General features: G+C 52.1%; 1 protein-coding gene across 4 annotated transcripts in view; it reads left to right on the top strand.

The window, feature by feature from the left end:
• Positions 1-19,087, top strand: part of SLC44A2 (solute carrier family 44 member 2 (CTL2 blood group)) — a 42,727-nt gene extending 23,640 nt beyond the window's left edge. For 2 of the 4 annotated variants that reach the window (XM_054463903.2, XM_054463902.2), the window contains exons 2-22: positions 445-493; positions 2,191-2,264; positions 2,390-2,474; positions 5,529-5,613; positions 5,746-5,856; positions 5,946-6,006; positions 6,097-6,220; positions 6,338-6,421; positions 6,514-6,626; positions 9,217-9,348; positions 9,435-9,534; positions 9,623-9,715; positions 9,891-9,975; positions 10,775-11,037; positions 11,114-11,208; positions 12,099-12,202; positions 12,311-12,384; positions 12,478-12,548; positions 12,679-12,767; positions 16,872-16,956; positions 17,812-19,087. In XM_054463903.2, the coding sequence (XP_054319878.2) occupies positions 445-493; positions 2,191-2,264; positions 2,390-2,474; positions 5,529-5,613; positions 5,746-5,856; positions 5,946-6,006; positions 6,097-6,220; positions 6,338-6,421; positions 6,514-6,626; positions 9,217-9,348; positions 9,435-9,534; positions 9,623-9,715; positions 9,891-9,975; positions 10,775-11,037; positions 11,114-11,208; positions 12,099-12,202; positions 12,311-12,384; positions 12,478-12,548; positions 12,679-12,767; positions 16,872-16,956; positions 17,812-17,918 (2,084 nt within the window). In that variant the 3' untranslated portion in view covers positions 17,919-19,087. Of the gene's footprint in view, positions 1-444; positions 494-2,190; positions 2,265-2,389; positions 2,475-5,528; positions 5,614-5,745; positions 5,857-5,945; positions 6,007-6,096; positions 6,221-6,337; positions 6,422-6,513; positions 6,627-9,216; positions 9,349-9,434; positions 9,535-9,622; positions 9,716-9,890; positions 9,976-10,774; positions 11,038-11,113; positions 11,209-12,098; positions 12,203-12,310; positions 12,385-12,477; positions 12,549-12,678; positions 12,768-16,871; positions 16,957-17,429 lie in introns of all 4 variants that reach the window. The other 2 variants (XM_054463901.2, XM_054463900.2) reach the window with 1 other exon arrangement.
• The last annotated feature ends 5,437 nt before the right edge of the window (positions 19,088-24,524 follow it).

Below are 24,524 nucleotides of genomic sequence, written 5' to 3' on the forward strand. Positions count from 1 at the left end.
GCCAGGCCCCCTCACCCCAGGTATCCCCCGGAGCCTCGCAGACGACCCTCCTTACTCTTCCCTACCCGAAGGACCTGCCCCTGTACCCCTCTGCCTGGCACTGCTGCCGGCGCCCCCTTCCCCCTATCCCACCTCAGACCTTCCCCATCTCCACCTGCTTCCCTGGAGGCCACCATTTCAGCCCTCTTCCCAGTGGGTGGCCGCCAGTTAATAAATTTCTTCACAATTAGTGATCCCTCCTTCCTCCCCTGTCCTGGCCTGCCAGAACTGGGGGCTTGGGTTGTGGTCACCTGGAGGTGGGTGAGGCAGAAAATTCCACAGGTCTCTGAATTTTATTCTTGCCAAGGCAAAGACACCCCTAGGGGCTTTTGGGAGGGGGGCTCTCCCAGACCTGTCTTGGTTCAGGTCTCCAATCCCACCCATCTTAATCTTCTTGACTTTCAGGAACGCCACAGAAGTATGATCCCACTTTCAAAGGACCCATTTACAACAGGTAAGGGCTCTGGGTTTTGGGGGGTTCTTCCCGCCAATACTACCCCAATCCCTGTCTCTTCACACCCCCTCCCATCTGTTCTCCAACAGACTGGTGACAAATATTTGAAACTTTTTTTTTTTTTGAGATGGAGTCTTGCTCTGTCACCAGGCTGGAGTGCAGTGGCGCGATCTCAATCTCGGATCACTGCAACCTTCGCCTCCCGGGTTCAAGCAATTCTCCCACCTCAGTCTCCCGAGTAGCTGGGATTACAGGCGTGCACCACCACACCTGGCTAATATATATATATATATATTTTTGTACTTTTAGCAGAGATGTTTCGCTGTGTTGCCCATGCTGGTCTCGACCTCATGAGCTCAAAGCGATCCACCTGCCTTGGCCTCCCAAAGTGCTGGGATTACAGGAGTGAGTCACCACACCTGGCCTGGACTTAATTTACCATGTTTATATTTATTTATTTATTTATTTACTTATTTTTGAGATGGAGTCTTGCTCTGTCACCCAGGCTGGAGTGGTGCAATCTCAGCTCACTGCAACCTTCCCCTCCTGGTTCAAGCACTTCTTCTGTCTCAGCCTCCCCAGTAGCTGTGACTACTCAGAGGCTACTCAGGAGGCTGAGGCAGGAGAATTGCACTCCACTCCAGCCTGGAGGGCAAGAGCGAGACTCTGTCTCAAAAAAATAATAACAAAAAAATAAAAGGCAGCCAGGCACGGTGGCTCACACCTATAATCCCAGCACTTTGGGAGGCCAAGGCAGGTGGATCACTTGAGGTCAGGAGTTCAAGACCAGCCTGGCCAACATGGTGAAACCCTGTCTCTACTAAAAATACAAGAATTAGCCGGGCATGGTGGCGGGCACCTATATTCCCAGCTACTTGGGAGACTGAGGCAGGAGAATCGCTTGAACCTGGGAGGTAGAGGTTGCAGTAAGCTGAGATTGTGCCACTGCACTCCAGCCTGGGCGACAGAGTGAGACTCCCTCTCAAAAAAAAGAAAAAAAAAAAGTCTAGCTTGGGCAACATAGCGAGACCTTGTCTCTACAGAATATATATAAATTAAAAACAAAGCCGGGCGCGGTGGCTGACACCTGTAATCCCAGCACTTTGGGAGGCCGAGGCGGGCAGATCATGAGGTCACGAGATCGAGACCATCCTGGCTAACACGGTGAAACCCTGTCTCTACTAAAAATACAAAAAATTAGCCGGGCATGGTAGCAGGCGCCTGTAGTCCCAGCTACTTGGGAGGCTGAGGCAGGAGAATGGTGTGAACCTGGGAGGCGGAGCTTGCAGTGAGCTGAGATCGCGCCACTGCACTCCAGCCTGGGCGAGAGCGAGACTCCGTCTCAAAAAAAAAATAAAAAATAAAAAATAAAAATGTGTGGTGGTGTGCACCTGTAGTCTCAACTACTTGGGAAGCTGAGGCAGGAGGATCACTTGAGCCCAGGAGTTCGAGGCTGTAGTGAGCTATGATCATGCCACTGTACTCCAGCCTGGATGACAGAGTGAGACTCTGTTGCACAAAGTTAAAAAATGAAATGAAATAAAAATTAAAATGCATGTGCCCTTTGGTACGACATTCAAACGACTCAGGAAAATATGTCCAAATAACACATGGATGAGGGTGTTTGCAGAGGGCAGATGGGCCCATGGTGCACACAGCACCAAGGCTCCTCCAAACGCTGCCACTCTGCTCCCCAGGGGCTGCACGGATGTCATATGCTGTGTGTTCCTGCTCGTGGCCATTGTGGGCTACGTGGCTGTGGGCATCATAGGTGAGTAGAGAACGGGGCAGGGCTTGGAGTTGCAGGGTAGATGGAGGCAGCCATAGCCTCTGGAGTGGGAACAGGGCTGGATCTGAGGAGTGGCAGTGTCTCAGTATCCCTGGATCTTTCCACAGCCTGGACTCATGGAGACCCTCGAAAGGTGATCTACCCCACTGATAGCCGAGGCGAGTTCTGCGGGCAGAAGGGCACAAAAAACGAGTGAGTTGACTCCTTGTGGCCTGGTGGGGCTGGGGAAGAGGGGGCAGAAGATTCTAGGCATTCCCCATCTCTCTAAGTCCAGTTAACAAGTGCTTATAGGCTGGGTGCGGTGACTCACGCCCGAAATTCCAACACTTTGGGAAGCCAAGGCAGGAGTATCGCTTTAGGCCAGGAGTTCGAGACCAGCCTGGCCAACATGGCAAAACCCCGTCTCCACTAAAAATACACAAATTAGCCAGGCATGGTGGCACATGCCTGTAATCCCAGCTACTCAGGAGGCAGAGGCAGGAGAATCACTTGAACCCAGGAGGCAGAAGTTGCAATGAGCCGAGATAGTGCCACTGCACTTTAGCCTGGGGGACAGAGTGAGACTCTGTCTCAAAACAAACAAAAATTAGGTGGACGTGGTGGGGCACACCTCTAGTCCCAGCTACTCAGCAGGCTGAGGTGGGAGGATCCCTTGAGCTGGGAGGCCAAGGCTGCAGTAAGGTATGATTGTACCATTGCATTCCAGCCTGGACGACAGAGGGAGACCTGGTCTCAACAAAACAACAAGAAAAGAAAACAAGTACTGATAAATGTCCCACTACCCTCAGCCACTAGTCTAGTCCTTGGGGACACACAGCTCTAAATGAGATAGTAAGCATCCTGTTCTCTGGCAGCACACATTTTAAGGGAGGGAGAGACTGAGAGGGGACAGTCCTGGATTACGCGTCAGGTGGTGATGAACAGGTGAGACAACAGAGCAAGCACAGCCTGAGTGGCGTCACTTCCTGGCTCTGTGACCTAGGGCAGGTGTCTCAATCTCTCTGAACCTCGTTTTCCTCATCTCTAAAATGAGGATCATAACAGTCCCACCCTCATGGGGCTATTTTGATGGTTAGATGTGCCAATACATGCACAGAGCTTAGAATGCCACCTGGCATCGCTGGGTGTGGTGGCTCACACCTGTAATCCCAGCACACTTTGGGAGGCTGAGGTGGGAGGATCAAGACCAGCCTAGCCAACATGGTGAAACCCCGTCTCTACTAAAAATACAAAAAATTAGCCGGGCATTGTGGCTTGTGCCTGTAATCCCGGTTACTCGGGAGGCTGAGGCAGGAGAATTGCTTGAACCTGGGAGGCAGAGGTTGCAATAAGCCGAGATCGTGCCACTGCATTCCAGCCTGGGCAACAGAGCAAGACTCCATCTCAAAAAAAAAAAAAAAAAAAAAAAGAATGGCACCTGGCATAGAGTTGCTGATGCTGCAGTTTTTAAATTTATCATTATTATTATTATTTTGAAACAGAATTTCGCTGTTGTTACCCAGGTTAGAGTGCAATGGCACAATCTCAGCTCACTGCAACCTCCATCTCCCGGGTTCAAGTGGTTCTCCTGCCTCAGCCTACCGAGTTGCTGGGATTACAGGCACATGCCACCATGCCCAGCTAATTTTTGTAATTTTAGTAGAGACGGGGTTTCATCATATTGGTCAGGCTGGTCTCGAACTCCTGACCTCAGGTTATCTGCCTGCCTTGGCTTCCCAAACTGCTGGTATTACAGGTGTGAGCCACCACACCCGGCCTATTATTATTATTACTATTATTATTATTTTGACACAGTGTCTCACTCTGTCAGCTGGTGGCAGGATCATAGCTCACTACAGCCTGGAACTCCTGGGCTCAAGCGATCTTCCCACCTGGGCCTTCCAAAGTGCTGGCACAAGACAGGCCTGAGCCACCCTGCCTGGCCCTATATAAAATATCTTTTTTTTTTTTTTTTTTTGAGACAGAGTCTTGCTCTGTCGCCCAGGCTGGAGTGCAATGGTGCGATCTTGGCTCACTGCAACCTCCACCACCCAGGTTCAAGCAATTCTCCTGCCTCAGCCTCGTAAGTAGCTGGGATTATAGGCGCCCGCCACCACACCTGGCTAATTTTTTGTATTTTTAGTAGAGACGGGGTTTCATCATGTTGGCCAGGCTGGTCTCGAAACTCCTGACCTCAGGTGATCCGCCTGCCTTGGCCTCCCAAAGTGCTGGGATTACAGGCATGAGTTACCGCACCCGGCCATATAAAATATCTTAAAGGAAACAACAGGCCGGGCATGGTGGCTCACGCCTGTAATCCCAGTATTTAGGGAGGCCTAGACTGGAGGATCGCTTGACACCAGCCTGGGCAACATGGTGAAATTCTGTCGCTACCAATAATACAAAAAGTTAGCCAGATGTGGTTGCACACGCCTGTAGTCTCAGCTGCTCAGGAGGATGAGGTGGAAGATCACTTGATCCCAGGAGGTAGAGGCTGCAGTGAGCCAAGATTGCGCCACTGCTCGCTCTTTCTGGGGAACAGAGAAAGACTCTGTCTCAAAAAAGAAAAAAAAAAAAGAGGCCGGGCGCAGTGGCTCACGCATATAATCCCAACACTTTGGGAGGCTGAGGCGGGTGGATCACCTGAGGTCAGGAGTTCGAGACCAGTGTGGCCAACATGGCAAAACCCCCTCTCTACTAAAAATACAAAAATTAGCCGGGCATCGTGGCAGGCACCTGTAGTCCCAGCTACTCAGGAGGCTGAGGCAGGAGAATTGCTTGAACCCAGGAGGTGGAGGTTGTAGTGAGCCCACGTCATACCATTGCACTCCAGCCTAGGCAACAGAGCAAGACTCCATCTTAAAAAAAAAAAAAGAGAAAAATAAAGTTTTCTATAGGGTGGTTAAGAAGTCTTAACAGTTAAGAAGTCTTACGGGTGTGGTGGCTCACACCTGTAATACCAATACTTTGGGAGGCCAAGGCAGGCAGATCACCTGAGGTCAGGAGTTTGAGACCAGCCTGGCCAACATGGTTGAAACCCCATCTCTACTGAAAATACAAAAATTAGCCAGGCTTGGTAGCGGGCACCTGTAATCCCAGCTACTCGGGAGGCTGAGGCAGGAGAATTGCTTGAACCCGGGAGGCGGAGCTTGCGGTGAGCCGAGATTCCACCATGGCACTCCATCCTTGGCAACAAGAGCGAGACTCTGTCTCAAAAAAAAAAAAAAAAAATCTTAACAGTTTCCATTCTCCCTTCTCTAACTCCAGGAACAAACCCTATCTGTTTTATTTCAACATTGTGAAATGTGCCAGCCCCCTGGTTCTGCTGGAATTCCAATGTCCCACTCCCCAGGTAACCTGTCCCCACCGTTCCCTTTTTCCTCTCCCCACTTCCCATCCTTTTCCCCCTGTGAATGTGGGCTGGGACCTCTGTCCTGAGCAGTCTGTCCCAACCCCACCCAGTCCCTTCCTTCTCCCTTCCCAGATCTGCGTGGAAAAATGCCCCAACCGCTACCTCACGTACCTGAATGCTCGCAGCTCCCGGGACTTTGAGTACTATAAGCAGTTCTGTGTTCCTGGCTTCAAGAACAATAAAGTGAGTTGTAGACTGTCCTGACAGCCCAGGTATGGGCAGTGGCAGTGTACTAGCCTTGGGGACTCAACTCCCTCCATCTCCCTTGGCAGGGAGTGGCTGAGGTGCTTCGAGATGGTGACTGCCCTGCTGTCCTCATCCCCAGCAAACCCTGTGAGTCAGGGGATCCCAGGAAGCTCAGGTGGGGACAGGGAGACTGTGCAGAGGCTCAACCTGACTGGTTCCATCCTCTGCTCCATGCAGTGGCCCGGAGATGCTTCCCCGCTATCCACGCCTACAAGGGTGTCCTGATGGTGGGCAATGAGACAACCTATGAGGATGGGCATGGCGCCCGGAAAAACATCACAGACCTGGTGGAGGGCGCTAAGTGAGGATATTGGCGCACCACGCCAGGGTCCCACTTTTCTGGGTGGGACGGGCATCCCCTGGGGTTGGCCTGATCACGGAAGAAGGTCTGACCCGAGCCTTGTTCTCCTTCCCCCAGGAAAGCCAATGGAGTCCTAGAGGCACGGCAACTCGCCATGCGCATATTTGAAGATTACACCGTCTCTTGGTACTGGATTATCATGTAAGTCAGGAGGGAAGGGGCCTCTCCCCTGGCTGCCCCCTCTAAGCCTGGCCGAGGGTGGAGCCTGTTCATGACCGTTTTCTTTTCCCCAGAGGCCTGGTCATTGCCATGGCGATGAGCCTCCTGTTCATCATCCTGCTCCGCTTCCTGGCTGGTATTATGGTCTGGGTGATGATCATCATGGTGATTCTGGTGCTGGGCTACGGTGCGTTACCCCCTCCCTGTGTCTCCTCTTTCCTGAATCTGCACACCGCCCTGCCCTTTCCCGTGGAAATGGCCCATCAGGAAAAAAAAATGTCAGGCCGGGCGCGGCGGCTCACGCCTGTAATCCCAGCACTTTGGGAGGCTGAGGCAGGCAGATCACCTGAGGTCAGGGGTTCGAGACCAGCCTGACCAACATGGAGAAACCCCATCTCTACTAAAAATACAAAATTAGCCAGGCGTGGTGGCATATGCCTGTAATCCCAGCTACTAGGGAGGCTGAGGCAGGAGAATCGCTTGAACCTGGGAGGCGGAGGTTGTGGTGAGCCAAGATCACGCCATTGCACTCCAGCCTGGGCAACAAGAGCAAAACTCCATCTCAAAAAAAAAAGTCTCAGCACCGTAGTTAAGGATGCATACTCTGGTACCAGAATAGCAGAGGTTCAAATCCTGGCTTTGCCAATTCTTTGGGCAAGTGCCTCAACCTAACTGTGCTTCAATTTCTTTCTTTTTTTTGAGACGGAGTTTTGTTCTTCTCACCCAGGCTGGAGTGCAATGGCGCGATCTTGGCTCACTGCAACCTCCGCCTTCTGGGTCCAAGCTATTCTCCTGCCTCAGCCTCCCAAGTAGCTGGGATTACAGGCATGCACCTCCGTGCCCGGCTGATTTTGTATTTTTAGTAGAGACGGGGTTTCTCCATGTTGGTCAGGCTGGTCTCGACCTCCTGACCTCAGGAGATCTGCCCGCTTCAGCCTCCCAAAGTGCTAGGATTACAGGCATGAGCCACCGCACCCGGACTGCTTCAATTTATTTCTCTATAAAATGAGGGTAATTCATATTTCTAGTTGGCAAACTAAATGACAAGGAGGTAATGTGCGGATAAAATATGGGTAGGGGCCTGTTTAGTTCAGGCCTATGGAATCCAGAGGCACAATATTGTGCTCAACAAAACAATGCTTCATGTTTTGGATTTTTGTTGTTTTTGAGTTGTTGTTTTTTTTTTTGTTGTTGTTGTTGTTGTTGTTGAGATGGAGTCTTGCTTTGTCGCCCAGGCTGGAGTGCAGTGGCACAGTCTGGGCTCACTGCAACCTCCGCCTCCCGGGTTCAAGCAATTTTCCTGCCTCAGCCTCCTGAGTATCTGGGATTACAGGCACCCACCACCATGCCTGGCTAATTTTTTTGTATTTTTAGTAGAGACGGGGTTTCACCATGTTGGCCAGGCTGGTCTTGACTTCCTTGTGATCTGCCTGCCTCGACCTCCCAAAGTGCTGGGATTACAGACGTGAGCCACTGCGCCCAGCCTTGATTTGTTTTTTGAGACAGAGTCTCACTCTGTAACCCAGGCTGGAGTTCAGTGGCACAATCACAGCTCACTGCAGCCTTGACCTCCTGGGCTCAAGTGATCCTTCCATCTTGGCCTCCCGAGTAGCTGAAACCACAGGCACGCACCATCATGCCTGGCTAAATTTTAAATATTTTTGTAGAGATAGGCTCTCCCTATGTTGCCCAGGCTAGTCTTGAACTCCTGAGCTTGAGCAGTCCTCCCGCCTTGGTCTCCCTAAGTGTTGGGATTACAGGCACAAGCCACTGTGCCCAGCCCATATTTTGATTATTCCTTGAACTTTCCTGGAAGAAAAATGCTTGGCAATCCAATTTGAGGACACTCATAGTAAAATATTCATATTAGTAGTGGTTTCTAGCTGGGTGCGGTGGCGCACGCCTGTAATCCCAGCAATTTGGGAGGCCAAGGCAGGCGGATCACCTGAGGTCGGGAGTTCGAGACCATCCTGACCAACATGTAGAAACCCCATCTCTATGTTTTTTTTTTTTTTTTTGAGACAAGAGTCTCGCACTGTCGCCCAGGCTGGAGTGCAGTGGCACGATCTCAGCTCACTGCAACCTCCGCCTCCCGGGTTCAAGCAATTCTCCTGCCTCAGTCTCCTGAGTAGCTGAGAGTACTGGCGCCTACCACCATGCCTGGCTACTTTTTTTTTTTTTTTTTTTTGTATTTTTAGTAGAGATGGGGTTTCACCATGTTGGTCAGGCTGGTCTCGAACTCCTGACCTCATGATCCACCCGTCTTGGCCTCCCAAAGTGCTGGGATTACAGGTGTGAGCCACTGTGCCCGGCCAACCCCATCTCTATTAAAAATACAAAATTAGCCGGGCATGGTGGCGCATGCCTGTAATCCCAGCTACTTGGGAAGCCGAGGCAGGAGAATCGCTTGAACCCGTGAGGTGGAGGTTGCGGTGAGCCGAGATTGTGCCATTGAACTCCAGCCTGGGCAACAAGAGTGAAACTCCATCTCAAAAAAAAAAAAGAGAGAACTTAGACCATGGCAGCATATGATTATGATTCCAAGTAGGGGGAAAGGGTTCTGGAAGGTCTCCTCTGAAGGTGACACTTGAGCAGAGACCTAAGGATGTGTGGGATCCAGCCATGGGGAGAGAATGCACCGGGCAGTGGGAACTGCAAGTGTAAAGTCCCTGAGGCAGAAGCCTCGATGTTTGCTTCTGTTAAATGGGGGCAGTTGTAGCTGCTTTGCAAAGTTGCAGGAGGCACTGCTGGACTGAGCTTGTGGTTCCCCCATGCAGGAATATTTCACTGCTACATGGAGTACTCCCGACTGCGTGGTGAGGCCGGCTCTGATGTGTCTTTGGTGGACCTCGGCTTTCAGACGGATTTCCGGGTGTACCTGCACTTACGGCAGACCTGGTTGGCCTTTAGTGAGTCACAGTCTCCCAATCCTGCCCCCACATGAGGCCTTGGAGGGAGTGGGAAGCCTAGTCAGCTCAGCCTTTGCCCTTTGCAGTGATCATTCTGAGTATCCTTGAAGTCATTATCATCTTGCTGCTCATCTTTCTCCGGAAGAGAATTCTCATCGCGATTGCACTCATCAAAGAAGCCAGCAGGTGGGGGCCAGGGCGCCAGGGGCCTGGATGGAGCTGTCCCTAGACTTGTGTCTTTTGCCCTGATGCCTGTGTCTCTGCTCTTCCCTAGGGCTGTGGGATACGTCATGTGCTCCATGCTCTACCCACTGGTCACTTTCTTCTTGCTGTGCCTCTGCATCGCCTACTGGGCCAGCACTGCTGTGTATCTGCCCCCAGACACTGATCTCTGACCCCAGGGATGGCTAAAGACCAACTTTGCCTAGAAGTGACCTGCAGCTTAGGGACAGGGCTGGAAACTGGTGGGAGAATGGATTCTTGCCCATAAAAGTCTCTGGGGTCCTCAGTCCTAGACCTCTGCTTCCTTAACGAACCTCCAGCTTCCTGTCCACTTCCAACGAAGCGGTCTATAAGATCTTTGATGACGGCCTCTGCCCATTTACTGCGAAAACCTGCAACCCAGAGGTGGGCATCCCTGGGGTGGGGAGGGCAGGTATTGCCCCACCAGGCCCCAGATGATTTGAAACCTCTCATGTCCACTTGGAGGTTCAGCAAACAATTGGCCCCTGTTGCATGTCCTGTGCTGGGTGTGGGGGAGGATGCACGGTGGGGAAGAGACTCTCTAACTGGATCGAACAATTTCCCAGGGCAAGCTGGCTTCCTCTCTTCAGCTTGACGTGGCCTTCACCCTGGGTGCTAAATCACCCATTTTTCCCTACTTCCTTTTTTTTTTTTTTTTAAATGAGACAGACTCGCTCTGTCGCCAGGCTGGAGTGCAGTGGCACAATCTCAGCTCACTGCAACTTCCAGCTCCCTGGTTCAAGCGATTCTCCTGCCTCAGCCTCCCGAGTAGCTGCGATTACAGGCACACACCAGCACACCAGGCTAATTTTTGTATTTTTAGTAAAGACAGGGTTTCACCATGTTGGCCAGGATGGTCTCAATCTCCTGACCTCGTGATCCACCTGCCTCTACCTCCCAAAGTGCTGGGATTACAGGCATGAGCCACCTCGCCCGGCCCATTTTTCCCCATTTCATTTCGTGTCTCCAGGCCCTCTTCTTGACCCCAGTGATGGCCACGTCTTGTTTCTAGAATCCCTTCCTTGGCACAAGCCTTATTCTGAACCCTTAATTCCTTCCCTTAACTCCAATCCCTGTCTCCTGTCATACCTCATGGTTTTCCTGTCCCCACACCTGATGCTCAGAGCCCACTGTGAACCCCTGGTGCCTCTTTTTGGACTCGGTTCTCCCTTCTCTCCCACAGACCTTCCCCTCCTCCAATGAGTCCCGCCAATGCCCCAACGCCCGTTGCCAGTTCGCCTTCTACGGTGGTGAGTCGGGCTACCACCGGGCCCTACTGGGCCTGCAGATCTTCAATGCCTTCATGTTCTTCTGGTTGGCCAACTTCGTGCTGGCGCTGGGCCAGGTCACGCTGGCTGGGGCCTTTGCCTCCTATTACTGGGCTCTGCGCAAGCCGGACGACCTGCCGGCCTTCCCGCTCTTCTCTGCCTTTGGCCGGGCGCTCAGGTGGGCTGGCGTTGCGGGCAGGATGGGGTGGAGGACGAGGCCTGGCCCAGCCACCGACCACCCCCTCGGCCCGCAGGTACCACACAGGCTCCCTGGCCTTTGGCGCGCTCATCCTGGCCATTGTGCAGATCATCCGTGTGATACTCGAGTACCTGGATCAGCGGCTGAAAGGTACAGCCCACCCACGGTTCGCATTAGCTCCTGTTTGGGGGGCGAGGCTGAATAGCAAACCAGGATTGGTTCTTGCTTGGAGGTGGGCGGGGCCAAGATAATAGAGCAGTGATGGGTTTCTGTCTATGACGGGGTGGAGCTGAGGAGTTAGCGTGATTAAGTCCTGCGATGGAGGAGCAAACCAGAGAACCTACTGGGTGGAATTCTTGCTGTTGAGGGGACAGGCCCAAGAGGCCTGGCCCACCATTGGTTATTACCAGAGTGAATTGGAGTGGGATATATTTGCGCTGAAGAGAGCAGGAATAAAACTGGTTTATTAGCCGGGCGCCGTGACTCACGCCTGTAATCCCAGCACTTTGGGAGGCTGAGGCGAGCGGATCACCTGAGGTCAGGAGACCAGCCTGGCCAACATGGTGAAATCCCGTCTCTACTACAAATACAAAAATGAGCCCGGCATGGTGGTGTGTGCCTCTGTAATCCCAGCTACTCGGGAGGCTGAGACAGGAGAATCACTTGAACTCCGGAGGTGGAGGTTTCAGTGGGCCGAGATCGAGCAACTGCACTCCAGCCTGGGCAACAGAGCGAGACTCCATTTCAAAAAAAAAGAAAAAAAAACTGGTTTATTTTTCTTAGAGGAAGGGCTGTGGGGCTGGGATTGATGGTACTTTGTTTTAGAGACAGGATCTCTCACTCTGTCACCCAGGCTGGAGTGCAGTGGCACCATCATAGCTCACTGCAGCCTCAAACTCCTGGGCTTAAGTCCCTGTCTCTTTGACAGCATGGACTCAGGAGACCTGGACATTGGCAAGTGTGTGAGATAGGGAAGATGGGATCCCTTCTAAGTCAGGCTGGTGTCCCCTCACTTCCACATCCCTTCCCTTCTCTTCCAGCCGCAGAGAACAAGTTTGCCAAGTGCCTCATGACCTGTCTCAAATGCTGCTTCTGGTGCCTGGAGAAGTTCATCAAATTCCTCAATAGGAATGCCTACATCATGGTGTGTGGGCCTGGGACCCCCAAACAACCCACCAGCTCCTGCTGGGTGAGAGGACCACCCCCCATGCCCACCCAGTGGGTCTGATCTCTCCCTCCCACGTTCCTCCAGATTGCCATCTACGGCACCAATTTCTGCACGTCGGCCAGGAATGCCTTCTTCCTGCTCATGAGAAACATCATCAGGTCAGGAATCCTTATCATCTTCCTCCTGCCACCCACCTCTTCCCCTAGTCCCTGAAGCCAGCATTCACACCTGCTCCTCACTGTCCCCTGCAGAGTGGCTGTCCTGGATAAAGTTACTGACTTCCTCTTCCTGTTGGGCAAACTTCTGATCGTTGGTAGTGTGGGTGAGTGCCGCCCACCTGGCCTCTCAGGGTGTGGGAGCCTGATTTCTGTCTTCTGTGATGGGTGTCATCTTCTTAGGAGGCTGTTTCCTATATCCAGAACCCTTCACCATCTTGCTTTCTTCTTCTCCAGGGATCCTGGCTTTCTTCTTCTTCACCCACCGTATCAGGATCGTGCAGGATACAGCGCCACCCCTCAATTATTACTGGGTTCCTATACTGGTATGGACCTCTGGGGAGAGATGGGGGTTTGGGAAGAAAGAGGTGTTGGGATTTGCTTGGTCTTCTTTGACTAGATAAATGTGGATAGAGGTCAGAGGTGGAGAATTGATTATTTATTCAGACCACAAACTTTTTGTTTGTTTTTGAATCAGAGTCTTGCCCTGTCGCCCTGGCTGGAGTGCAGTGGTGCAATCTTGGCTCACTGCAACCTCTGCCTTCCGGGTTCAAGTGAATTCTTGAGCTTTTGCCTCCCAAATAGTTGGGATTACAGGCGCCTGCCCCCACACCTGGCTAATTTTTGTATATTTATTTTTTAATTTCAATTTTAATTTATTTATTTATTTATTTTTGAGACAGACTCACTCTGTTGCCCAGGTTGGAGTACAGTGAAATGATCTTGGCTCACTGAAACCTTCACCTCTCTAGTTCAAGCGATTCTCATGCCTCAGCCTCCTGAGTAGCTGGGATTACAGGCACCTGCCACCACATCTGGCTAACTTTTTTTTTTTTTTTTTTTTTGAGATGGAGTTTCATTCTTGTTGCCCAGGCTAGAGTACAATAGGGTGATCTCAGCTCACTGCAACCTCCACCTCCCAGGTTCAAGCAATTCTCCTGCCTCAGCCTCCCAAGTAGCTGAGATTACAGGCATGCACCACCGCGTGTGGCTAATTTTACATTTTTAGTAGAGACGGGGTTTCTCCATGTTGGTCAGGCTGGTCTCGAACTCCTGACCTCAGGTGATCCACCTGCCTCAGCTTCCCACAGTGCTGGGATTACAGGCATGAACTACCACACCCGGCTAATTTTTGTATATTTAATAGAGATGGGGTTTCACTGTGTTGGCTGGGCTGGTCTCAAACTCCTGACCTCAAGTGATCCACCTGCCTCGGGCTCGCAGAGTACTGGGATTGCATATGTGACCCACCACGCCCGACCTCAGACCACAAACATTATCGAGCACCTACTGTGTATCAGGCATCGAGGTGGAGGGCTTCCCTCTAAAGGCCTTAGAGTTTGGGGGTAAACAGATATTCCTCCATAATGATATTGGTGAATGTATGATTGCAAACTGGGACATGCCACTAGTATGTCTGCATAGCACAGGGAACTGTTTGAACCTGTGGTGGGGGCCTGGGTAGGTGTGGGGGTCCAGTTGGTGCCACGCAGGTGATGTTGGATCTGAGATCTGAAGCTGCAGGCAATATCCAGGCAGAGGGAACAGCAAGTACAGTGGCCCTGAGGTGGGAGTGTGCCAGGAAGCAGTGGGGCTGACGTGGAAGGAGTAAAGAAGTGGAGATAAGGGCCAGGCACCGAGGCTCACACCTGTAATCCCAGCACTTTGGGAGGCTGAGGCAGGTGGATCACTTGAGGTCAGGAGTTTGAGACTAGCCTTGCCAGCATGGCAAAACCCAATCTCTACAAAAAAAATACAAAAATTAGCCAGGCGTGGTTGCGGGCGCCTGTAATACCAGCTACTTGGGAGGCTGAGGCAGGAGAACTGCTTGAACCTGGGAGGCAGAGGTTGCAGTGAGCCGAGATCGCGCCACTGCACTCCAGCCTGGGTGACAGAGTGAGACTCTCTCTCAAAAAAAAAAAGTGGAGATACAGCCAAGGAGGTAACAAGGCTGTGGAGGGATTGAGCCTTCATTGCAAGGGCAGTGTTGTATCTCAGTGTAGGTCTTGAAGCCCAGTGACCTAGTTTCTTATCTTAGTTCCTCTATTTAGTAGTTCTAAGATGAGTAAGAGTAATCTTGGGCAAATTATTTAATCCTCTAAGGTCCACTGACTTTTTTTTTTTTTTTTTTTTTGCGATGGAGCCTTGCTCTGTCGCCCACGCTGGAGTGCGATGGAGTGATCTCTGCTCACCACAACCTCCACCTCCCGGGTTCAAGCAATTCTCCTGCCTCAGCTCCCCGAGTAGCTGGGATTACAGGCACATGCCACTGTGCCTGGCTAATTTTTGTATTTTTAGTAGAGACAGGGTTTCACCCTGTTGGTCAGGCTGGTCTCGAACTCCTGACCTCAGGTGATCCACCCACCTCGGCCTTCCAAAGTGCTGCGATTACAGGCATGACCCCCTGTGCCTGGCCATTTCATTGTTTTAAAATTGTAATTTAATATAATAGAGATAGGCCAGGTGTGGTGGCTCACGCTCTACTATAATAACAATAATAATAGAGGGAGGGTCTCCCTATATTGCCCAGGCTGGTCTTGAACTCTGGACTCAAGGGATCCTCCTGCCTCAGCCTACCAAAGTGCAAGGACTACAGGCATGAGCCACCACACCCAGCCAGGTCCACTGACTTCAGTCAACAAATGTTTATCTAGCGGCTACCAAGGCCGTGTGAGTCTCCAGATTGCTAGGGATGTAGCAGTAAATGGGACTGGGTCTAGTGAGGATGTGAGCATTAAACCTGAAAGTCCTAAACATGCATAAAATTGCAGCTGCACCAAGAGCTCAGGAGGGGTGCCCAGTGCTAGGAGGACATAAAATAGGCTCTAGAGGCCGGGCGTGGTGGCCCACACCTGTAATCCCAGCACTTTGGGAAGCCAAGGCGGGCGGATCATGAACGTCAGGAGATCGAGACCATCCTGGCTAACACAGTGAAAACCCATCTCTACTAAAAATACAAAAAAATTAGTCAGGTGTGCTGGTACGCACTTGTAGTCCCAGCTACTCAGGAGCTGGGACTCCTGAGGCAAGAGAATCCCTTGAACCCGGGAGGTGGAGGTTGCACTGAGCCAAGATCCCACCACTGTACTTCAGCCTGGGTGACAGAACAAGATTCCATCTCAGGAGGGGGGAAAAAAAAAGGCTCTCAGCCAGACGCAGGGGCGCACATATATAATCCCAGCACTTTGGGAGGCCGAGGCAGGCAGATCGCTTGAGCTCAGGAATTTCAAACCAGCCTGGGCAACATGGCAAAACCCCGTCTCCACAAAAAAATACAAAAATTAGCTGGGTATGGTGGCACATGCCTGTAGTCCCAGCTCCTTGTAAGCCTGACATGGAAGGATCACTTGAGCCTGGGAGGTCAAGGCTGCAGTGAGCTGAGATGGGGCCACTGCACTCCAGCCTGAGCAACACAGTGAGACCCTGTCTCAAAAAAAAAAAAACGCCCACTCTAGGTGTCATAGCTGGTTTCCTGGAGGAGGTGGGACTTGAGGACTTTCTCTTTGAGCTGAAAGCAGAAGGTTGATGGGGCATAAATTAGATTTAATTCAGGACAATAGCACATGCAGAGGCCCAGGGGTTAAAGAAAACAAGGGTGAGGCTGGGTGCAGTGGCTCATACCTGTAGTCCCAGCACTTTGGGAGGCCAAGGTGGGCGAATCTCTTAAGCCCAGGATGGGTAATGGGTAACGTGGCAAAAACCCATCTCTACAAAAAATACAAAGGTTAGCCGGGCACGGTGGTGCACATCTGTAATCCCAGCTACTCTGGAGGCTGAGGCGGGAGGATCACTTGAGCCCAGGAGGCAGAGGTTGCAGTGAGCTGAGATTGCACCACTACAATCCAGCCTGGGCTACAGAGTGAGACCATGAGACCCTGTCTCAAAAAAAAAAAAAAAAAAAAAAAAAAAAAAAAAAGGCCGGGTGTGTGGTGTGTGGTGGCTCCCGCCTGTAATCCCAGCACTTTGGGAGGCCGCGAGGCAGGTGGATCACCTGAAGTCAGGCGTTCCAGACCAGCCTGGCCAACATGGTGAAACCCCGTCTCTGCTAAAAATACAAAAATGAGCCAGGCATGGTGGCACGTGCCTGTAGTCCCAGCTCCTCTGGAGGCTGAGGCAGAATTGCTTGAACCTGGGAGGCAGAGGTTGTAGTGAGCCGAGATTTCACCATGGCACTCCAGTCTGGGCGACAGAGTGAGATTCCGTCTCAAAAAAAAAAAAAAAAGAAAAAGAGAGAGAGAGGGAGAGAGAGAAAGAGGGCTTTGTGTGGATGGTGGGGCCCTGCCAGCGGGGGTGAGGGGTTGGGATGTCACTAATCCAAAGAGGGTTTCTTGGCAGGGGAAGGACATGGTCCCAGCGTAGGATGGACTCAGTGGGTGGGGGCTGCTCTGGGAAGGACGCGGAGCAGGGACACCTTGTTTCTCCTTGCCCAGACGGTGATCGTTGGCTCCTACTTGATTGCACATGGTTTCTTCAGTGTCTATGGCATGTGTGTGGACACGCTGTTCCTCTGCTTCTGTGAGTGACCCCTCACCCCAAACCTTGCTGGGCCCCAAATCCCTTCTTTCCACTGGGCATCACATCACCCTCCAACGGGGAAACATGCTCGCCTGCCCCCAGCTTCCCCAGGGCTTGGCTGTCCCTCGTCCTGGGTCCCCAGCCTGTCCTCCTGGTTTCCTTTTGCGCTTAGAAGCAGCTCCGACCTCCTGTCCACTGGCCCAGGCTGCAGCCTGGACGCTGCCCTGGAGCCCGCCCGCGCTTCGCAGTTTCTGGCTTTGATTGGGGGGTGGGATCTGTGGCTGCCACTAACTCTGGTCTCTCCATCTGTTTTTTTTTTTGTTTGTTTTTTTCTTCTCTCTTCCTCTCCTCCATGCCTGCTGGCTTCCCTGTTCTTCCCTGCCTCCCTCTTTCCCTCCCTTCCGGTTCCCTCCCTTCCGGTTCCCTTTCCGACCACCCCATTTTCCCCCTGCTGGTTCCCGGGGGGAGCCCAGGTGAGGACCTGGAAAGGAATGACGGCTCTCAGGAGCGACCCTACTTCATGTCGCCCGAGCTGAGAGACATCCTGTTGAAGGGGAGTGCGGAGGAGGGGAAGCGGGCGGAAGCCGAGGAGTAGAGAGTGAGGGAGGCTGGCGTGGAGGCCAGGTTTCCTCCATGCAGATTGGGGGTGCATGAAGTGGGGGGGCTTCCTGGCCTGGGAGTGTGGAGATCCTGTGTGTCCCTTGGAGCCCACTACAGTCTGCCCCTCTCTGGTCCCAGTGTGTCTGCTTTCTAACCCTCTGAGGCTTCTCTGTGACCCTCATCCACCCCCCCGTCCTTGAGGCCCCTGCCTGTGGGCTCCCCTTATGCCTCCTGCTCTGGGACCTCTCTCCACAGTGGAGGACCTGGAGAGGAATGACGGCTCGGCCGAGAGGCCTTACTTCATGTCTTCCACCCTCAAGAAACTCTTGAACAAGACCAACAAGAAGGCAGCGGAGTCCTGAAGGCCCCGCGCTCCCCACCTCTCAAGGAGTCTCACGCCGCAGGGTGCTCAGTAGCTGGGTCTGTTCCCCCAGCCCCTTGGGCTCACCCGAAGTCCTATCACTGCCGCTCTGCCCCTCCCCATGAGCCAGATCCCACCAGTTTCTGGACGTGGAGAGTCTGGGGCATCTCCTTCTTATGCCAAGGGGCGCTTGGAGTTTTCATGGCTGCCCCTCAAGATTGCGAGAAACAAGTAAAAACCCATTGGGGCCTCTTGATGTCTGGGATGGCACGTGGCCCGACCTCCGCAAGCTCCCTCATGCTTCCTGTCCCCCGCTTACACGACAAGGGGCCAGACCACAGGAAGGACGGTGTTTGTGTCTGAGGGAGCTGCTGGCCGCAGTGAACACCCACGTTTATTCCTGCCTGCTCCGGCCAGGACTGAACCCCTTCTCCACACCTGAACAGTTGGCTCAAGGGCCACCAGAAGCATTTCTTTATTATTATTATTTTTTAACCTGGACATGCATTAAAGGGTCTATTAACTTTTTTTCCATCTGTCTCAACAGCTGAGATGGGGCCGCCAAGGAGTGCCTTCCTTTTGCTCCCTCCTAGCTGGAAGTGACTGGGGTGGGAGTGTGTGTGCCCAGGTGGGGGTGTCTCCTGGCTGGGAAGGAGGGAGAGGGAGGGAGAGTTTTGCGGGGGCTGGCAGTGGAGAGTGGGCTGAAGAGGAGATCGCTAATAGCTGTTTAATGGAAACCTGCTGGGCTGGAGGGAGTTAGGCTGAATTTCCCGACTTCCTCTGCCAGTTATTGACACAGCTCTCTTTGTAAGAGAGGAAACTAAACCCACCCAAGGGATGATTTCAGGGGGAGAGGTGGAGGGCAGATGCCCTGGGCAAACCGGGCCCCTCTGCCCACACACCTCACTTGATCCTTTTGCCAAACTTGTCGAACTCAGGGGACCTGGCTTCCCAGTTGCCCCCTTGCCATATTCCAAGGCCCCCTCAGACTTCACGTCTCTGCTCATCAGCACTGTCCCAGGATCCTGGAGAGGGAGAACCCCTGGCCCCAGGGGAAAGGGGGGGGGTCTCCCGTTTCCTGTGCCTGCGCCAGCCCTGCCCCCATTGCGTCTGCACACCCCTGCGTGTAACTGCATTCCAACCACTAATAAAGTGCCTATTGTACAGGTCCAGGCCTGGTGTGTTTGTGGGGGGCAGTGAGCCAGTGGCGGCTGGTAGGGGGAACCCCAGCTTCCAAGGCCCTAGGAGTCTCTGAACTAGGGCGATTCTCTCAAAGGGAAGGAGGGGGGGGTGGGCAGGAAACCCACTGGCTGCTGGCTCTGCCTGAATTCCAACCTTCAGGCAGCTCAGATTTCCCCTGATTAGGCCCTAATCCCTGGACTCCAGAAGGCAGAGGCAGCGTGTCCACCTCCCCCATCACCCATCCTGGACACATGCCCCCAGGCCTCCCCTCTCTCAGGGCCCAGGCACCTGAGGTCCTGCAGTCACTATGCTCCCCAGCTACTTTGGATCTGCGAAGGGACTGACCCCTTGGGGTGGGCCCCGCTGCCTGGAAGCTCGCTGCTGCCCCCTTGTGCCAGCTGCCACTGTCAGTCACCTCCAGGCAATCCGCCCCAAGATTTCAACTGTGTCCACCTTACCCTCTCGGGGAATTTTTCTTCAATATCCACCACTTTTTTTTTTTTTTTTTTTAGACGGTCTCGCCCTGTCACCCACGGTGGAGTGCAGTGGTGCGATCTCGGCTCACTGCAACCTCCGCCTCCCGGGTTCCAGCGATTCTTCTGCCTCAGCCTCCCGAGTAGTTGGGATTACAGGCGCCTGCCACCACGCCTGGCTAATTTTTTGTGTTTTTAGTAGAGACGGGGTTTCGCCATGTTGGGCAGGCTGGTCTCGAATTCCTCGCTTTAAGTGATCCGCTCGCCTCGGCCTCCCAAAGTGCTGGGATTACAGGCGTGAACCACCTGGCCCAGCCTTTTTTTTTTTTTGAGACAGGGTCTCACTCTGTGGCTGAAGCTGAAGTGCAGTGGTGCAATCGTGGCTCACCGCAGCCTCAGGTGATCCTCCCACCTTAGCCTCCCGAGTAGCTGGGACTACAGATACACAACACCACACCTGACTAATTTTTGTATTTTTTGTAGAGATTGAGTTTTACCACATTGCCCATGCTGGTTTTTTTTGTTTGCTTGTTTGTTTGTTTGTTTTTGAGACAGAGTCTCCCTTTGTGGCCCAGGGTGGAATGCAGCGGCACAGTCTCAGCTCACTAAACCTCCCAGATTCAAGTGATTCTCGTGCCTCAGCCTCCCGAGTAGCTGGGATTACAGGCGCGCACCACCACGTCCAGCTAATTTTTATAGTTTTAGTAGAGACGGGGTTTCACCATGTTGGCTAGCCTGGTCTCAAACTCCTGACCTCATGTGATCCACCTGCCTCGGCCTCCCAAAGTGCTGGGATTACAGGCATGAGCCACCAAGCCCAGCCAGCGTTTTTGTTTGTTTGTTTCCAAGAAGGCATTTGAACCCAGGTCTTGGTTCCAGAGCCCTCAAGTTCTACCCTATGCTGGCACTAACCCCTTCCTCAATGCCTTTGTTCTCCTGGATCCTTTGAATCTGGCATTTTATTCAGCCCCAGCTCCTGTTACCATGGCCATCTAAAAAATAGCTCCTGGCGGCCGGGTGCGGTGGCTCACGCCTGTAATCCCTAAACTTTGGGAGGCTGAGGCAGGCGAATCACGAGGTCAGGAGTTTAAGACCAGCCTGGCCAACATGGTGAAAACCTGCTGCTACTAAAAATACAAAAATTAGCCAGGCATGGTGGCACATGCCTGTAATCCCAGCTACTCGGGAGGCTGAGGCAGGAGAATCGCTTGAACCCAGGAGGCAGAGGTTGTGGTGAACCAAGATGACACCATTGCACTCCAGCCTGGGCAACACAACAAAACTCTGTCTCAGAAAAAAAAAAAAAAAAAAAGGATTGTGGTACGATACATATAGCATAAAATTTGCCATCTCCATCTCTTTCTTATTTATTAAGCAACTGGGTCTCACTATGTTACCTAGGCTGGCCTTGAACTCCTGGACTGAAGGGATCATCCTGCCTCAGCCTCCCGAGTAGCTGGGATGACAGGCACTCGCCACTGTGCCTGGTTTATGTTTAATTTTTTGAGGAACCACCATAGTGTTTTCTGGCTCCATGCTTTGGCTCCACTTTCTTCTGGGTTGGCTTCACTCTCTGCCAAGTTCTTTTATCTGGGTATATTCCCTGCCTCCAACCACACTGTGCTGTGATAGTTAATTTTAGGTGTGAACTTGGCTGGATTAGAAAATACTCAGATTTGAGCTGTGATGTGGTAAAAATAAGACAAAGAAGAAAAAAAAACAGTGGCTGGGCTCCGTGGCTCACGCCTGCAATCAGCACTTTGGGAGGCCGAGGTGGGCAGATCACTTGAGCTTGAATTCGAGACCAGCCTGGGCAACATGTGGAAAGCTTGTCTCAACAAAAATTATGAAAATTAGCAGGGTGTGGTGGTCACGCGCATGTTGTCCCAGCTACTCAGGAGGATGAAGTGAGAGGGTCACTGTAGCCCAGGGGGCGGAGGGTGCAGTGAGCTGAGATCACACTACTGTGCTCCAGCCTGAGAGACAGAGCAACACGTCTGATAAAGCATTACTTCTGGGTGAGCGCCATCCAATCTGCTGGGGCTCCGACAGAACAGAAAAAGGAGAGAAAGGATTTTCCTCCTCAGAACTCTCCTCCTTGACACTCCAAGACTTATCAGTGATCCCTGGTTCTCAGGCCTTCGGCCACGGACTGGGAATTACACCATTGGTGTCCCTGGCTCTGAAGCTTTAGGATTCAGACTGAGCCTCGCTACTGGTTTTTCAGGGTCTCCAGCTACTGGAGCAAATGGCTTTTCAGGGTCTACAGTCAGTGCGTGTGGTAGGACATCTCAGCCTCCATGATCACATGAGCCAATTATCCTAATAAATCCCCTCTCATCTACCTACCTCCTATTAGCTTTCTCGGGAGAAACCTAATAATACACACATCATACATTTTCCTGGCTTTTTTTTTTTTTTTTTAAGATGGAGTCTTGCTCTGTCACCCAGGCTGGAGGGCAATGGCGCAATCTAGGCTCACTGCAAGCTCTGCCTCCCGGGTTCACGCCATTCTCCTGCCTCAGCTCCTGAGTAGCTGGGACTACAGCTACAGGTGCCCGCCACCACCCCTGGCTAATTTTTTTGTATTTTTAGTAGAGACAGGGTTTCACCATGTTAGCCAGGATGGTCTCGATCTCCTGACCTCGTGATCCGCCTGCCTTGGCCTCCCAAAGTGCTGGGATTACAGGTGTGAGCCACTGCAAGCAGCCACATTTTCCTGGCTTTAAGATGAGAAGTCTTCTTTTTTGAGACGGAGTCTCGCTCTGTCGCCAGGCCTGGAGTGCAGTGGCATGATCTCGGCTGACTGCATCCTCTGCTTCCTGGGTTCAAGCAATTCTCTGCCTCAGCCCCCCGAGTAGCTGGGATTACAGGCACCCGCCACCATGCCTGGCTAATTTTTGTATTTTTAGTACATATGGAGTTTCACCATCTTGGCCAAGCTGGTCTTGAACTCTTGAACTCTTGATCCACCCAACTCAGCCTCCCAAAGTGCTGGGATTAGAGGGCCAGAAAAGTCTTTTCTTGCTCCTAAGTCTCAGGCCTGGAGCTCACTGACTCTGACCAGCCTGATTATGATCATTTGCTCATTGTAAATCATTGAGTCAATCATTGTGGTCAAGGTGTGGGTCTAGTTTGGGAGTCAGGCAGCAGGGACCTGCCATCTAGACTACAGTTTGATCAAGGGAGAGGAATGACTCCCCAACGACTGTGGTCATCCCATAGTGTCCATCCCAGAGTGGTCACTCATGTCCACCCTGTGGGGCAAGAAGGGAACAGGCATAAGACAAAAAGCTTTCAAGAGGGAAGTTAACTGGGTGTGATTGGGAGAGTGGGTGGAATCTTTCAAGATAAGGAAGACAATGAATAGAGAGGCTGTAAGGACAGCAGAGTCACTGAGAGTGACAGGACCTGTCTAGACTGAGGGATTACAAGAGGGGGATGACCTCAATCTTCAACCAATGAGTGGGAGGGAAGGAAGAGAGAAGGAATAGCCAGATGACAGATGATGTCACTAAGGCAAGGAGAGAATGGTGTTGTATACAGGGTTTGTGACCACTGAGTGGTGGAAGGACAAGGGCAGAGGTGCGAGGTTGGGTCAGGGTAGCAGTTCGGCAAGACAGGGCAGACGGCATCTTGCGTCTTCCATCCTTTATGGTGACCAAGGACTAGGAGCCTGATGGATGGGGTTTATTGGAAAGTTGGGCTGAAAACTTTTTACTTTAAAAAATTTCTTTTTCTTTTTTTGAGACGAAGTCTCACTCTTGTCCCCCAGTCTGGAGTGCAATGGTGCAATCTCAGCTCACTGCAACCTCCATCTCCTGAGTTCAAGCGATTCTCCTGCCTCAGCCTCCCGAGTAGCTGGGATTACAGGTGCATACCACCATGCCCAGCTAATTTTTTGTATTTTAAGTAGAGATGGGGTTTCACCATGTTGGCCAGGCTGGTCTCGAACTCCTGACCTCAGGTGATCCGCCCACCTCGGTGCCCCAAAATGCTGGGATTAGAGGGGTGAACCACCGCGCCCAGCCCTTTCTTTTTTTTTAGACACAGTCTCGCTGTCACCCAGGCTGGAGTGTAGTAGCTTGATCTCGGCTCACTGCAACCTCTACCTCCCAGGTTCAAGCGATTCTCGTGCCTCAGCCTCCCGAGTAGCTGGAATTACAGATGCCAGCCATCATGCCCAGCTAATTTTTGTACTTTTAGTAGAGACAGAGTTTCACCATGTTGGCCAGGGTGGTCTTGAACTCCTGACCTCAAGTGATCCACCAATCTTGGCCTCCCAAAGTGCTGGGATTACAAGTATGAGCCACTGCCCCCAGTCTTCTTTTTGTTTTTATTCTTGAATTTTTTTTTTTTTTAAATGTAGAGATGGGGCTGGGTGCGGTAGCTCATGCCTGTAATCCCAGCACTTTGGGAGGCCAAGGTGGGTGGATAATTTGAGTTCAGGAGTTTGAGACCAGCCTGGCCAACATGGCAAAACCCAGTCTCTACTAAAAATACAACAATTAGCTGAACATGGTGGTGTACGCCTGCAATCCCAGTGACTTGGGAGGCTGAGGCAGAATTGCTTAAACTCGGGAAGCGGAGGTTGCAGTAAGCTGAGATCATTATCACTGCACCCTAGCTGGGACTACAGAACGAGACTCCATCTCAAAAATAAATAAATAGATAGATAGACAGATAAAAAACATAGAGATGGGGTCTCACTATGTTGCCCAGGCTGGTCTTGAACTCCTGGGCTCAAGCAATCCCCCTGCCTCCGCCTCCCAAAGTGTAGGATTACAGGCGTGAGCCACCATGCCTGGCCAAGACAACACTTTTCAGGAACTTCTGGTTGGATGGGGCACCCGTTCAAGAGGTAACAATCATAACCATTACTGTTTTTGAAGCTTTAACTCCATGCCAGGTACTGAAGCAACCCCTTGATGTTGAATTAACTCCAAATCAGT

Source organism: Pongo pygmaeus, chromosome 20, assembly GCF_028885625.2.
Source record: "Pongo pygmaeus isolate AG05252 chromosome 20, NHGRI_mPonPyg2-v2.0_pri, whole genome shotgun sequence".
NCBI lineage: Eukaryota > Metazoa > Chordata > Mammalia > Primates > Hominidae > Pongo > Pongo pygmaeus.